The sequence below is a fragment of the Anomaloglossus baeobatrachus genome, chromosome 1 (assembly GCF_048569485.1).
Source record: "Anomaloglossus baeobatrachus isolate aAnoBae1 chromosome 1, aAnoBae1.hap1, whole genome shotgun sequence".
In the NCBI taxonomy this organism is placed as follows: domain Eukaryota; kingdom Metazoa; phylum Chordata; class Amphibia; order Anura; family Aromobatidae; genus Anomaloglossus; species Anomaloglossus baeobatrachus.
In genome coordinates, this window is record NC_134353.1 from 293,162,567 (window position 1) to 293,177,767 (window position 15,201).

At 45.0% G+C, this 15,201-nt stretch overlaps 1 protein-coding gene across 1 annotated transcript in view; it reads right to left on the minus strand.

Moving 5' to 3' along the window:
* LOC142291993 (venom factor-like) overlaps nt 1-15,201 on the minus strand; it is a 353,454-nt gene that overhangs the window by 88,026 nt on the left and 250,227 nt on the right. The window contains exons 27-30 of the mRNA XM_075337006.1: nt 7,057-7,140; nt 3,564-3,717; nt 3,206-3,375; nt 870-1,028 (exon numbers count right to left, since the gene is read on the minus strand). Of these exons, the coding sequence (XP_075193121.1) occupies nt 870-1,028; nt 3,206-3,375; nt 3,564-3,717; nt 7,057-7,140 (567 nt within the window). The remainder of the gene's footprint in view (nt 1-869; nt 1,029-3,205; nt 3,376-3,563; nt 3,718-7,056; nt 7,141-15,201) is intronic.

Consider the following 15,201-nt stretch of genomic DNA (forward strand, 5'->3'; position numbering starts at 1 on the left):
GTGTGACGGGGCCTTTACACGCTACGATATGTCAAACAAGGCCGGATGTGCGTCACTAACGACGTGACCCCGACGACATATCGCTTGATATATCGCAACGTGTAAAGCCCGCTTAAGTCATAACTAATACCATAGCTGCTTTTCTGTTCTACTTCTACTGTCATTATGAGATGCTAACTTTTTTTTTTAATTTCAGAATTTCAGTGTATTTTAGTGTGTGACAAAAACAATAACACACACATATATACAGTGCCTACAAGTAGTATTCAACCCCCAAAGACTGTTTTGAAGGTGGATGGATCACATTCGTCTGGGTGAGACCATTCCTTTTTTCAAAGTTAGTGTTTTCTGGACCTTATGGTACTGCAGTAGTCCAGTTCACTTCGGGTAGCTGCCCCTGCTTATAGACTGCTTGGGTCAGCATACCATTAGTTTTGTTATCTCTAGGAAGTGTTTTCCAGGCCATTTGTAAACCCCCCCCTTTTTCATGCTGAAGGGGCACTGCTGTAAGGCTGGCGTTTTATGATAACATTTTACTGAGAAGTGAGGATCTCTTGCTTCCTTTTAAGGAAATTCAATAAAAGTTAAATTTTAAAAAAAAATTTGTACCCCGGCTTGCTATTCTGAATCAATTGTGGTACTATTACCAGTGGCTATTCCTATTTGTAAGATTTATGCATCTGTTAATAAATCCTGCTCTTGTTTGAAGTTTGCAGGCTCTAACTTATTTGCATGTTATCAAACCTGCTATATCTGCAGGGGGTTGAATACTACTTGTAGGCACTGTATATATATATATATATATATATATATATATATATACTTTCTTAAAGTACATCAAATATATAAGAAAAAGATCTATCACTTACCTTGCTTGTTCTTTCCAAGTACATATCAGCACTTTGGATATTATATGTAATTGGTTTCTCTTTTCCTTCTACAACAAGCTTGACATCTAAATGTACTGCTTCAGAAACACTGGTATCCATTTGATGCTGTGCCAGGGCTTGCAGAGCAATTACAGTAGCCTATAATGAAAAACGTGAATTTGCATATGAAATAAAACACAAAGATTTTTTGTAAATGGTAAACCTAATGCGGGCGTCACACGAGACGATCTATCGTGCGATATGTCGTCAGCGTCTCAGAACGATCGCAAATCGGTTATAAATCGTGTATCGTTTACACGTCGTTTATTTTTAAAAAATCATTTATTTTTCTTTGTGCCGGTTGTTCATTGTACCCGGGGTAGCAAACATCGCTCCGTGTGACACCCCGGGAACGATGAACTGCAGCTTACCTGCGGCCGCCGGCAATGCGGAAGGAAGAAGGTTGGCGGGATATTTATGTCCCTCTCATCTCTGCCCCTCCGCTTCTATTGGCCGGCGGCTGTGGGATATCGCTGTGACGCCGAACGTCCCACCCCCTTCAGGAAGTGGATGTTCACCGCCCACAGCGACGTCGCTCAGCAGGTAAGTACGTGTGACGGGGGTTTAACGACTTCATGCGACACGGGCAGCGATGTGCCCGTGACGCACAAACGATGGGGGCGAATACGATGGCTCGTGCGATCGCACCATAGATTGTATCGTGTGACGCCCGCATAACTAGAGCTAAAGGCTTCAGCACGACAAAAATGTTTTTTTTTAACCTGGGGGGCCAATAATCATGGGCCTCCCCATCCTGAGAATACCAGCTCTCAGCTGTTGGTTTTATCATGGCTGGGTATCAAAATTGGGGTGGACTGCAGGCAGTTTTTAAAAATTATTTAAATATTTTTTTGGAAAAATGCCTCATGCGATTTCACTTATTTTAATGCACAGCCAAGATAAGCCCATGGCTTGGGGCTGCAGCCTGTAGCCATATGCGTTATCTGTGCTGGCTATCATAATATGGGGGAACCTTCGCCAATTTATTTATTTGTTTTTATTTGTACAGCAATAGAGATGCGCACACACAGTGCCTTTAATTGGTTGCAGTCAGACATGCTGTCACACTGGGTGGGGGCGAGTCTGACTGCAACCAATCAGAGAAGCAGGGGCTGCCGGTGGGTGGGGGGAAACAGTTAATATGTATGAAGGATAATGAGCAGCCCCAGAAGTAGTGTTAGGCTATGTGTCCACGCTGCGGAAAATGCGCAGATTTTGCCGCGGATTTCTCGCGGAAAAGCCGCGGATTTCCCGAAAATCTGCAGCTCAGGCACTTCCCAGCCATTTCTATGGCATTTTGGAAATGCTGTGCCCATGCTGCGGATTTTTCCGCAGAGGATTTCGTGCGGATTTTGATCCGGAAAAATCTGCAACATGTCAATTATTGTTGCGGATTTTCATCCGGATTTTGGCTTTAAAATTGGGAAAAAAAAAAATCCGCACCAAAATCCGCATCAAATCCGCGGTAAATCCGTGGCAAATCCGCACCTTTGAAAAGGTGCGGATTTTGCGGGAAAGCCGCGGATTTTGATGCAGAAAAATCCGCAGCTACATTCTCCCGTGGACACATAGCCTTAGAGCAGCGCAGAGACTCGGTAAGTATAATGCACCTGCTCTAATCCCCCTATCCCCTCTACCACCACTTTAAAAGCACTGGATTCTGGTCTCCATAACCTTATATGGGGACTGGCATCTGGCCAGATATCCAAGATCAATTCTGGGCCCAAACCAGATTGTTGTTTTTTTAACCCGGTTGGACCCGACGATCCCAGATATCTGTGAGTCCGCCCATCACTAGTTGCTAGTTTTCTACTCACTATGAAGGTGTGTTATTTTGTTTGTTACACTTGGATTTGACCTTTACTGTAATTTGATGCCTCCTTCTGTGACCTATATGGGTTCTTGCAGGGACTGACCATCCATTGGTGCAACCTGTGCAGCTGCATAGGGGCCCACGAGGTGAGGGTGCCGACTACCAACTCTAAAACAGGTGGAAGTGTGCATTATGCTAATGATTTGAACTGTAAAGGGCCCATATATTGTTCTTTCACTGGCTCCAACTTCTTTCTGTGTCTACCTATGTGTATTAGCATATAGATTGCAACACAACACTACAAATTATAAGGATTCCCTTGGTTAAAATGTAAAATCCTTTAGACTCCCCCTTGTGATTTTGTCCCAAGGCAAATTTGTGACTATGCGGAAATATTTTTTCGATTACTATAACCTAAATTTTTAAAAAAGCAGGAAAATTAGAGCTTGTTGTATTGCATTACCTGTGTCGACTTGTATCCTCCGCCAAAACCTCTTTGTTTTACCAACCATTCTGCAATTTTATTAGCGTCTTCAAATTTTCTGAGCTTTAACTTTTGAAGAAGAGCATAGCCAGTGGCCTCCACAGTAAATAAAGAATGAATCGAATTCTCAACTGGCCAGTGAGTCCCATCTTCAGAAAGAGAAAGAACATCAATGACACTGGTATATAGTTTTCATCCTTTTTTACATTTTTAAGATAAACCACCATCATCATTTCTAGTATTGCTCACATTTACAGAGTATACTGTTAGATTGAAAAGTATATTTGACCAAGAGAATATTAAAATAGAAACACAAAATTGACAATAAAATGCTTACCGTCACTTGCAAAAAAGTCAATAGTATCTGCATGTTTAGTGTTTCCTACTAAAGAAAGCGCATAAGAGGTTATAGCTGCACTATATGTGTGATGTAAATTTGGGAGTCCAGTTGCCAGGTATTTTTCAGCTTTTTTTACAGCCTCTATAATTTCCTAGTTAAAAAAAAACATTTTTATGAATTAAAAAAAAAGAAATAAATGCATTTATTAATTTTAGGGCTGAGTTGAACAAGCACTTTATAATACGGGATCTATCAGCAGTTCTGACGTGCCGTATAACTCGTCCAAGGATTGCATTGCAACGTTCAGACTGGCCGGCGTCACTCCAGACAGCTGCATGGAAATACATGCTGACACGCTCCGGTCAGGAGAGCCGCCAGCCGGTCCAATTGTTGCAATGTGATCCTCAGTCAAGTTACAGTATATAGCTGTGTGACTGCGATTTTATAGTAAATGTACTTTGCCTGAAGTAACAGCTCTGCATCATCCATTATATATATGCAGATAGTACCGTTTCTCATACTTCTTCTTGAATTTTATGAATAAATTGACAACTGGCCACCACCAATTGGGTCTTTTCTTTATACGCTCTGACACTGTCCAATCAATGTTGACAATTAAGGGCGCTTTACACGCTGCGACATCGCTAGCGATCGCACCCACCCCCGTCATTTGTACGTCACGGGAAAATCGCTGCCCGTGGTGGACAAAATCGGTAGTGCGCGTCACACGTACTTACCTGCCTAACTACGTCGCTGTAACTGGTGAACAACCTCTTTTCTAAGGGGGAAGTTCGTGTGGCATCACAGTCATGTCACATAGCAGGCCACCAATAGAAGCGGAGGGACGGAGAGCAGCCGCATGAAGGTCATTCCCACCTCGTTGCCAAGGGACGCAGGTACGCTGTTGTTCATCGTTCCCGGGGTGTCACACGTAGCGATGTGTGCTGCCTCAAGAACGACGAACAACCTGTGTGCCAGGAGAACAAAGACATTTTGAAAATGAACGACGTGTCAACGATCAACGATTAGGTGAGTATTTTGGATTGTTAGCGGTCGCTTGTACATGTCACACGCATCGATGTCGCTAACGAGGCCGGATGTGCGTCACGAATTCCGTGACCCCAGCGACATCTTGTTAGTGATGTCATTGCATATAACGGGGCCTTTAGAGTTGAGTGAACCCAATGTTCAGTATTCGATTTTCGGTCCAAACACCAGCTTTACAAAAAAAACAAAGTTTGGGTTCGGAGTTCAACTGCTTTATGTAAGCAAACTACTCACGTGAGCATTGCTGTGCTCAGGTACACTTGGTGCTGAGCCCATTGTTTGAAAAGCTCGCTTTGGGTGTAACAACAGTGTGATCACATGTAGTGTGCAACTCAAAAAATAAATAAATAAAAATTGAAAAACCTCGCTAACCCGCCACTGGAAGTGTTCTGTTTATGGCTGGCTCTATGTGGGCAGAGACGCAAACTGCCAATCAATGACTTCCATTGGGGTTTGGGTCAAGTCGGAACCTGTGGATGTTCAGTTCACCTGCACCCGGCAATACCAAACTTACATGGGTTTGCTCAACTCCATTGACAATGTCAGACTATGTAGAGACACACCAATTTGACGAAGAATAATAAAACTAAGGCCACAAGTATTTGGTGAGTTTTTTAAGTTAGTGTTTGCAAGCCACAACCAGGAGTGGGTAAAAAATACAGAAGTGGTGCCCGTGTTTCTATTATACTTTTCCTCTGATTTTCCAACTCCTGGTTTTGGCTACAAATACTGAGGTAAAAAACTCACCAACTCCGCAACGTGCACACGTGGCCCAAGGCTGCTTTTACTTATCCGTGTGAAATGTCAGAGTGTGGTCCGATTATTTATATTGGACTGAACACAGACCCATTGAGTAGAATGGAAGTATTCAGACAGCCATTAAAACCAAGAATCTAAGAATGCGATCTGTGAGACTCAGTATGAACCAATTGTGATCTGATTTTGAGGATCAGAGTTGGCCATACTCTAATGCGTCTTTATGCTGTTTGATAAAAGAAAAATCAGACAACACATGAACATTTTGCACGGATGTGTGAATGAAGCTGGATTTATATGTGCATAATATACAGTCCACAAAACCCAACCCAACCATGAGTCTCTTGAGCTGTATTATGAGGCAGTTAGTTTACGTCAGAAAACCTGAGCCGCATATTCTAGTCCGAGCAGGGACAATATATTAATTTGGCCTTAGGCGGGAGACTGAGCCGCTATCAGCCACATACCATGTTTAGGAGGTATACACCTGACACTGGCCACAATCAGGGCCCATTGTAAAAATCACATACTGAATGGTGCAGGTTTTTGAAGAGGCCCTCAATTAAAGAAAAACACAGTCCAATCCACTATTGTGACGTTAAACAAGATCTATGCAGACACATACTGGCCAGATAAAAAACAAAGGAGCACACTTTTGACCTCCCTCTTGGGCATGGTGGTATATGGGAACATTAAAAAACTTCAAACTAAATAAGAAAATACAAAGAACACAGGCTCGGCAATGGGTGAATCAATTCACCTCTGGGTAAAGTAAGTCCTTTGTAAAAAGGCTTATCTGATGGCGTTGTGCAGCAGGTGCAACTCTGTAAATAATATGGTAAACACCAACTGCAGCTCAAATCGCTCAGTCCTTGGCTGATAGCAGGTCTTGGGATAAATGGATAAAAATAATCAGGAACAATCAATACTCGATGTTGGGTCTTTTCTTTATTAATTTGCTGAGGAAGATGATTTTTTTATCCTTGAAACGCATAGCAAATTAATAAAGAAAAAAATAACCCAACAGCACCTATTTATTGCTCCAGATTATTTTTATCCATTTATCCCAACTAAATTAGGCACAATTCAAACAGCAAATTCAACTCTTTTGGAAATGTTTTCAATAGTTATCAGATGTCATAATGAACAATTCAGTGTGACCTGACACCACTCCTGACACGTCTGCTTTAGTAAATACATCTATTCCACAAACAAACGTGATTCTAGAGCGCCTATTCCTATAACTCTGCATTGTGCTCTTCATTTGTTTATCATCCTAGAAATGTATGAATAAATTGACAACTGGGTGTCATCATTCCTCGTGTTACCAGGGCATGTACCTACACTGACTGGTGCAAGCAGCAATGATTGGACAGGGTGAGAATCACCATAAATTGGTAAAATCCAGTTGTACATTTGTTCATAATTATCTATTCAGAATAAGTGAGGATCGACACAACACAGAGTCCTCGGAGATACTCCAGAATTGTTACACTGTGGGGACTACACTTATTTACTAGAACACGGAGAAACAGAAAAGACCGGGCATCTGAGAAATGGTCATAAATTTGAAGGATTTATGGGACTGGAAATTATTTTTTAGCTTATGTTTGGGATTACATGCGTATCACCAGTTGCACTGTATACTACAATACTCACACCTATTGTACATGTCACCTGTACTTACTAATTGATTGCACGTGTCTCCTAATTCAGCTAATGCAATAAGTACAAATGCTGTAAGTGAGGACTCTGACTCTGTATATCCACCCTAGAAAGAAAAGAACACAACATGTATTTGGTAAAAGTGTATTACTAAAAGAGGGTTAGCTTCAAAAATGTTGCTTACAGGGGAAAAAGATGTTAAATGTTTGTTGCACCTTCACTTCTCACTTTAGTTTTGACACAGGAGAGAGCTTTCTGTGTTGGTACGTTACCCAAGCTGTCTATGGAGGGGACAGGTCTCCGCTATGTTCTCAGCTAATTCATGGACAAAGAATTGGGCTGTAGAGATGTGCAGATCGCTTCACGCAACCCCACCCCATGGTGCAGATCAGTGGACTGGAGTTGCACAAATTTCCTTAGTATCTGGGACAACAGGCTTAACTTAATTAGCTGGGCTGGCGAGACATCATCTTTGTGCCATAAGCTGCACAGATGATATCATGCCAAGCCAGTGAATCAAACATCGCACTACAGAACCTGGAGGCTCATGAGATTCACACAGCTCCTGTCCATGGCCAGAGAATACAGACCTTCACTATGGACTGGGGTTGCTCAAAGCAATCTGATCCGGATTTGCTATGAAAGGGAACCTGTCACAAGATTTTTCCTTTATGAGCTGCAGCCACCACCAGTGAGCCCTTATATACAGCATTCCAGAATACTGTGTAAAAGAGGCCAGGCCACTCTGTAGAACGTAAAAAGCTCTCGGTCCGGTGCTTCCACAATCTTGTGCCATTAACGTTCTTTTCCCCAGCACCACGTGCATAATGCATCCTGCGTCATCCACACAGAGCCCGCCAGACTCGGTCTGGCCCCCGGGGTACCGGGGAATCCCCCGGTAGGCCTCAGGCCCTCAGTGGGCCCCACATGCCTTAATTAGTGCGGAGCTGTGCACAGCGCCATGGGGACGCCGGTTTTTCATGGCCGGCGTTATGTGCGGCAGACTGGGCAGGGCCCCCACGCTCTGATGGGCCCCCCGTCCCACGCTCTGAGGGCCCCCCAGCCTTTCAATTACAAACTGCAGTGATAGCAAAAGTTCTTTACTATCGCTGCAGTTTTTGAGGGTGCAGAAGGACCTGTGGTAACATCACAGACAGTCATGTGACTCACCGTAGGTCCTGCACCACGCGCTATTCAAATGTACGTGCATCCTTCAGACGCGCGTACATGTGAACAGTGCGGCCGGTGACAGGAGGCGGAGGAGCTGCTCAGCCCCGCACCGACACAGCGGCCTTCATCACACTGCCGCCGCCGGAGCAGCAGAGGAGAGGACGCGTAGGGCTGCAGAGAGGTAAGCGCTCAGAAGGAGCCGAAGGAAAAAAAAAAAATCATTCTCACCTGTTCTCTGTTCCCGCGGTGCTCCAGACCGCAAGGCAAAGACACCCTCAGTGACCCGTCCGGTGCATGGAGCCGCCGCTGCAGGCTGACTTCATTGCTTTACTGCAGTTAAATGCTTTACGGCGCCGCAAAGCATTTAACTGCAGTAAAGCCATGATGGCATCCTGCAGCGGCGGCTCCGTGCACCGGACGAGATCATGGAGGGGTCCATGAGCCTGCGGACTGGTAAGGTAAGGACAGCGCAGAAACGGAAGACAGGTGAGAACGTGTGTGTGTGTGTGTGTGTGTGAACAATGGCATAATACGGGACAGGAAGAGAGGCCCATTGCTAGAGTACACAAGGCTGGGGGGCCCATTGCTAGAGTACACAAGGCTGGGGGCCCATTGCTAGAGTACACAAGTCTGGGATGCCCATTGCTAGAGTACACAAGGCTGGGGGGCCCATTGCTAGAGTACACAAGGCTGGGGGGCCCATTGCTAGAGTACACAAGGATGGGGGGCCCATTGCTAGAGTACACAAGGATGGGGGGCCCATTGCTAGAGTACACAAGGCTGGGGGGCCCATTGCTAGAGTACACAAGGCTGGGGGCCCATTGCTAGAGTACACAAGGCTGGGGGGCCCATTGCTAGAGTACACAAGGCTGGGGGGCCCATTGCTAGAGTACACAAGGCTGGGGGGCCCATTGCTAGAGTACACAAGGCTGGGGGGCCCATTGCTAAAGTACACAAGGCTGGGGGGCCCACTGCTAGAGTACACAAGGCTGGGGGGCCCATTGCTAGAGTACACAAGGCTGGGGGGCCCATTGCTAGAGTACACAAGGCTGGGGGGCCCATTGCTACCACCAGTGTCAGTGTAATTATCCTGTACCGTACCCTGTTGTCATTATCCCGTACCCCCAGTGTCAGTGTCATTATCCTGTACCCCCAGTGTCAGTGTCATTATCCTGTACCTCCAGTGTCAGTGTCATTATCCTGTACCCCCAGTGTCATTATCCTGTACCTCCAGTGTCAGTTTCAGTATCCTGTACCTCCAGTGTCAGTGTCATTATCCTGTACCTCCAGTGTCAGTGTCATTATCCTGTACCATACCCCGTTGTCATTATCCTTCAACCCCAGTGTCAGTATCATTATCCTGTACCCCTAGTGTCAGTGTCATTATCCTGTACCCCCAGTGTCAGTGTCATTATCCTGTACCCCCAGTGTCAGTGTCATTATCCTGTACCCCCAGTGTCAGTGTCATTATCCTGTACCTCCAGTGTCAGTGTCATTATCCTGTACCTCCAGTGTCAGTGTCATTATCCTGTACCTCCAGTGTCAGTGTCATTATCCTGTACCTCCAGTGTCAGTGTCATTATCCTGTACCTCCAGTGTCAGTGTCATTATCCTGTACCCCCAGTGTCAGTGTCATTATCCTGTACCCCCAGTGTCAGTGTCTTTATCCTGTACCCCCAGTGTCAGTGTCACTATCCTGTACCTCCAGTGTCAGTGTCATTATCCTGTACCCCCAGTGTCAGTGTCATTATCCTGTACCTCCAGTGTCAGTGTCATTATCCTGTACCTCCAGTGTCAGTGTCATTATCCTGTACCCCCAGTGTCAGTGTCATTATCCTGTACCCCCAGTGTCAGTGTCATTATCCTGTACCCCCAGTGTCATTATTCTTTACCCCAGTGTCAGTGTCATTATCCTGTACCTCCAGTGTCAGTGTCATTATCCTGTACCCCCAGTGTCAGTGTCATTATCCTGTACCTCCAGTGTCAGTGTCATTATCCTGTACCCCCAGTGTCAGTGTCATTATCCTGTACCCCCAGTGTCAGTTTCATTATCCTGTACCCCCAGTGTCAGTTTCATTATCCTGTACCCCAGTGTCAGTGTCATTATCCTGTACCTCCAGTGTCAGTGTGTGTCAGTGTCATTATCCTGTACCCCCAGTGTCAGTGTCATTATCCTGTACCCCCAGTGTCAGTGTCATGATCCTGTACCCCCAGTGTCAGTGTCATTATCCTGTACCCCCAGTGTCAGTGTCATTATCCTGTACCTCCAGTGTCAGTGTCATGATCCTGTACCCCCAGTGTCAGTGTCATTATCCTGTACCCCCAGTGTCAGTGTGTGTCAGTGTCATTATCCTGTACCTCCAGTGTCAGTGTCATTATCCTGTACCCCCAGTGTCAGTGCCATTATCCTGTACCCCCAGTGTCAGTGTCATTATCTTAGGCTATATGTAATTACTCTTCAGGGGGCCTCTATATGTGATGATAGTACAGGAGGAGCTTCAGTATAAATACTGTATATGTAAAAAAAAAAAGCCTGATCTGTCTATAGAGCAGTATTATCAGAATACACAGGACTAGAGAAGGGTTTATCCAACATGTAACCACATAAGATGCTACAAGAAATCCTGTGCTATCTACAGGCACAGGACAGGTCTCTATGCGCACTGTGGAGTTTGCTAAAAGGCGCACGTTATACTGAGAGAAGCCAAAAATGTACAAGTAATAAAAACGTTTATGGTAGCCATAGTGTGGGCCCCTAGAGGCAATTTCCCTAGTAGGCCCCTCACACCCCAGTCCGACCCTGGAGCCCGCCATTGCGCTCCTGCACATGCGCACTTTCATCTGCCCTGATGAGGGAAAGTACTGTAATATGCAGAAGCGAGGAAAGGTCAACGACCGTCCATGCACGCGCACTACAGTACTTTGATCTGCTCTCAGCCTGGCAGATCAAAGTGCGCATGCGCTGGAGCGCAATAGAGGCCTCTGTGTGGATGACGCAGGATGCATCATGCACATGGGGTTGGGAAAGAGGACAAGATCGCACAAGATGGAGGAGGCACCGGACCGTGACCAGCGACACCAATCGGACCGGACTGCTCCCTAGGTAAGTATTGAAAAGGTGTTTTTTATGATTTACAGCAGGGGTCTCAAACTCGGCTGGGTATATGGGATGCACATAGAAAAAAAATAATTTGGGAAGCCACATTCTTTTCAGGACAAAATTACATTTTTGTTGGTACCATATTTTTTCCATACACCTTTGGATCACTGTTTTTGAAAATTTTGCTCTCTGTTTATTATAACAAACGTGCACTTTTTTTGTTTAAATAAATATATTACTATTATTAATATAACAATTTTTAGAGTCATGAAAATAAAGAAAACTCTTTGAATGAGGAGATGTGCCCAAACTTTTGATCTGTACTGTATATAAAAAAAAAAAACATTTTTGGTGGTAAAAAAATGCTTTATTTTGATTTTGTGTTTTTACATTTTATCCCCTTTTTGTAAGTAATATAGTTTTACAATTAGCACCATATAGTAATTTTGGCCAACATCTTGTAGTAATGTTCCCATCCTGGTCCTCATCTTTTAGTAATGTCCCCCATCCTTGTCCCTATCCTGTTCCCCCTTTTGTTTAGTAATGTGCACCAACCTGGTCCCTAGTAGTGATGAGCGAGCATGCTTGTCACTACTCGGTACTCGCACGAGTATCACTGTACTCGGGCTGCTCGGCGGGGACCGAGTAATCTCGCGATACTCGTGCTTTACTCGTGGTCTTCATTTCTGCATGTTGGCGCTCTTTTGAGAGCCAGCCCTCATGCAGGGATTGGCTGGCAGACCACTGCAATGCCACAGCCCTGTTAGTTGTGGAATTGCAGTGATTGGCCGGCCTGCACAGCGTCACCGAGCCTTTATATAGGCCGGCGCGCTGTGCTCTGCTCACAGCTATTCTGACAGTGAGTGTAGGGAGAGTGTCGCTGATTCAGGGAAAGCTTTGCGGCCCTTTATAGTTAGTTCCGGAGCAGGGCTGCAAACAGTGTGACCAGAAGTCCTTCTCAGGACTATTCTAGTTGTATACAGGCAGGCAGGGTATAGCCAGGTCGGAGTACAGTAGCAGAGTCCTTCTCAGGACTATTGTTGCTATATACAGGCAAGGTATAGCCAGGTCGGAATACAGGCTAGTGACCAGAAGAGTCCTTGTCAGGACTATTGTAGCAGTATACAGGCAGGCAGGCAGGGTATATATAGCCATTCCTAGTGGTGACCGTATACCAGCCTTCATCATATCTGGGGCTGGTGTACACAGTGTAAAACAGTCCAGATAGTGTCAGACTTCTCAGTAATTGTCGCTCCTAAAAACCAGTTAGGTTCTTATTGCGTCCGTGCTTGCATTTAAAAACAGCACGTGTGTGGCAGTCGGTGGCAGGGTACAGGTGCGCGTTTTGCACAAACTATTATATAACGCACAAGTCTAGTGTATAATACACGTCAGTCAGCAGTGTCTGATAGTGTCAGACTTCTCAGTAATTGTCGCTCCTAAAAACCAGTTAGGTTCTTATTGCGTCCGTGCTTGCATTTAAAAACAGCACGTGTGTGGCAGTCGGTGGCAGGGTACAGGTGCGCGTTTTGCACAAACTATTATATAACGCACAAGTCTAGTGTATAATACACGTCAGTCAGCAGTGTCTGATAGTGTCAGACTTCTCAGTAATTGTCGCTCCTAAAAACCAGTTATGTTCTTATTGCGTCCGTGCTTGCATTTAAAAACAGCACGTGTGTGGCAGTCGGTGGCAGGGTACAGGTGCGCGTTTTGCACAAACTATTATATAACGCACAAGTCTAGTGTATAATACACGTCAGTCAGCAGTGTCTGATAGTGTCAGACTTCTCAGTAATTGTCGCTCCTAAAAACCAGTTAGGTTCTTATTGCGTCCGTGCTTGCATTTAAAAACAGCACGTGTGTGGCAGTCGGTGGCAGGGTACAGGTGCGCGTTTTGCACAAACTATTATATAACGCACAAGTCTAGTGTATAATACACGTCAGTCAGCAGTGTCTGATAGTGTCAGACTTCTCAGTAATTGTCGCTCCTAAAAACCAGTTATGTTCTTATTGCGTCCGTGCTTGCATTTAAAAACAGCACGTGTGTGGCAGTCGGTGGCAGGGTACAGGTGCGCGTTTTGCACAAACTATTATATAACGCACAAGTCTAGTGTATAATACACGTCAGTCAGCAGTGTCTGATAGTGTCAGACTTCTCAGTAATTGTCGCTCCTAAAAACCAGTTATGTTCTTATTGCGTCCGTGCTTGCATTTAAAAACAGCACGTGTGTGGCAGTCGGTGGCAGGGTACAGGTGCGCGTTTTGCACAAACTATTATATAACGCACAAGTCTAGTGTATAATACACGTCAGTCAGCAGTGTCTGATAGTGTCAGACTTCTCAGTAATTGTCGCTCCTAAAAACCAGTTAGGTTCTTATTGCGTCCGTGCTTGCATTTAAAAACAGCACGTGTGTGGCAGTCGGTGGCAGGGTACAGGTGCGCGTTTTGCACAAACTATTATATAACGCACAAGTCTAGTGTATAATACACGTCAGTCAGCAGTGTCTGATAGTGTCAGACTTCTCAGTAATTGTCGCTCCTAAAAACCAGTTATGTTCTTATTGCGTCCGTGCTTGCATTTAAAAACAGCACGTGTGTGGCAGTCGGTGGCAGGGTACAGGTGCGCGTTTTGCACAAACTATTATATAACGCACAAGTCTAGTGTATAATACACGTCAGTCAGCAGTGTCTGATAGTGTCAGACTTCTCAGTAATTGTCGCTCCTAAAAACCAGTTAGGTTCTTATTGCGTCCGTGCTTGCATTTAAAAACAGCACGTGTGTGGCAGTCGGTGGCAGGGTACAGGTGCGCGTTTTGCACAAACTATTATATAACGCACAAGTCTAGTGTATAATACACGTCAGTCAGCAGTGTCTGATAGTGTCAGACTTCTCAGTAATTGTCGCTCCTAAAAACCAGTTAGGTTCTTATTGCGTCCGTGCTTGCATTTAAAAACAGCACGTGTGTGGCAGTCGGTGGCAGGGTACAGGTGCGCGTTTTGCACAAACTATTATATAACGCACAAGTCTAGTGTATAATACACGTCAGTCAGCAGTGTCTGATAGTGTCAGACTTCTCAGTAATTGTCGCTCCTAAAAACCAGTTATGTTCTTATTGCGTCCGTGCTTGCATTTAAAAACAGCACGTGTGTGGCAGTCGGTGGCAGGGTACAGGTGCGCGTTTTGCACAAACTATTATATAACGCACAAGTCTAGTGTATAATACACGTCAGTCAGCAGTGTCTGATAGTGTCAGACTTCTCAGTAATTGTCGCTCCTAAAAACCAGTTATGTTCTTATTGCGTCCGTGCTTGCATTTAAAAACAGCACGTGTGTGGCAGTCGGTGGCAGGGTACAGGTGCGCGTTTTGCACAAACTATTATATAACGCACAAGTCTAGTGTATAATACACGTCAGTCAGCAGTGTCTGATAGTGTCAGACTTCTCAGTAATTGTCGCTCCTAAAAACCAGTTATGTTCTTATTGCGTCCGTGCTTGCATTTAAAAACAGCACGTGTGTGGCAGTCGGTGGCAGGGTACAGGTGCGCGTTTTGCACAAACTATTATATAACGCACAAGTCTAGTGTATAATACACGTCAGTCAGCAGTGTCTGATAGTGTCAGACTTCTCAGTAATTGTCGCTCCTAAAAACCAGTTAGGTTCTTATTGCGTCCGTGCTTGCATTTAAAAACAGCACGTGTGTGGCAGTCGGTGGCAGGGTACAGGTGCGCGTTTTGCACAAACTATTATATAACGCACAAGTCTAGTGTATAATACACGTCAGTCAGCAGTGTCTGATAGTGTCAGACTTCTCAGTAATTGTCGCTCCTAAAAACCAGTTAGGTTCTTATTGCGTCCGTGCTTGCATTTAAAAACAGCACGTGTGTGGCAGTC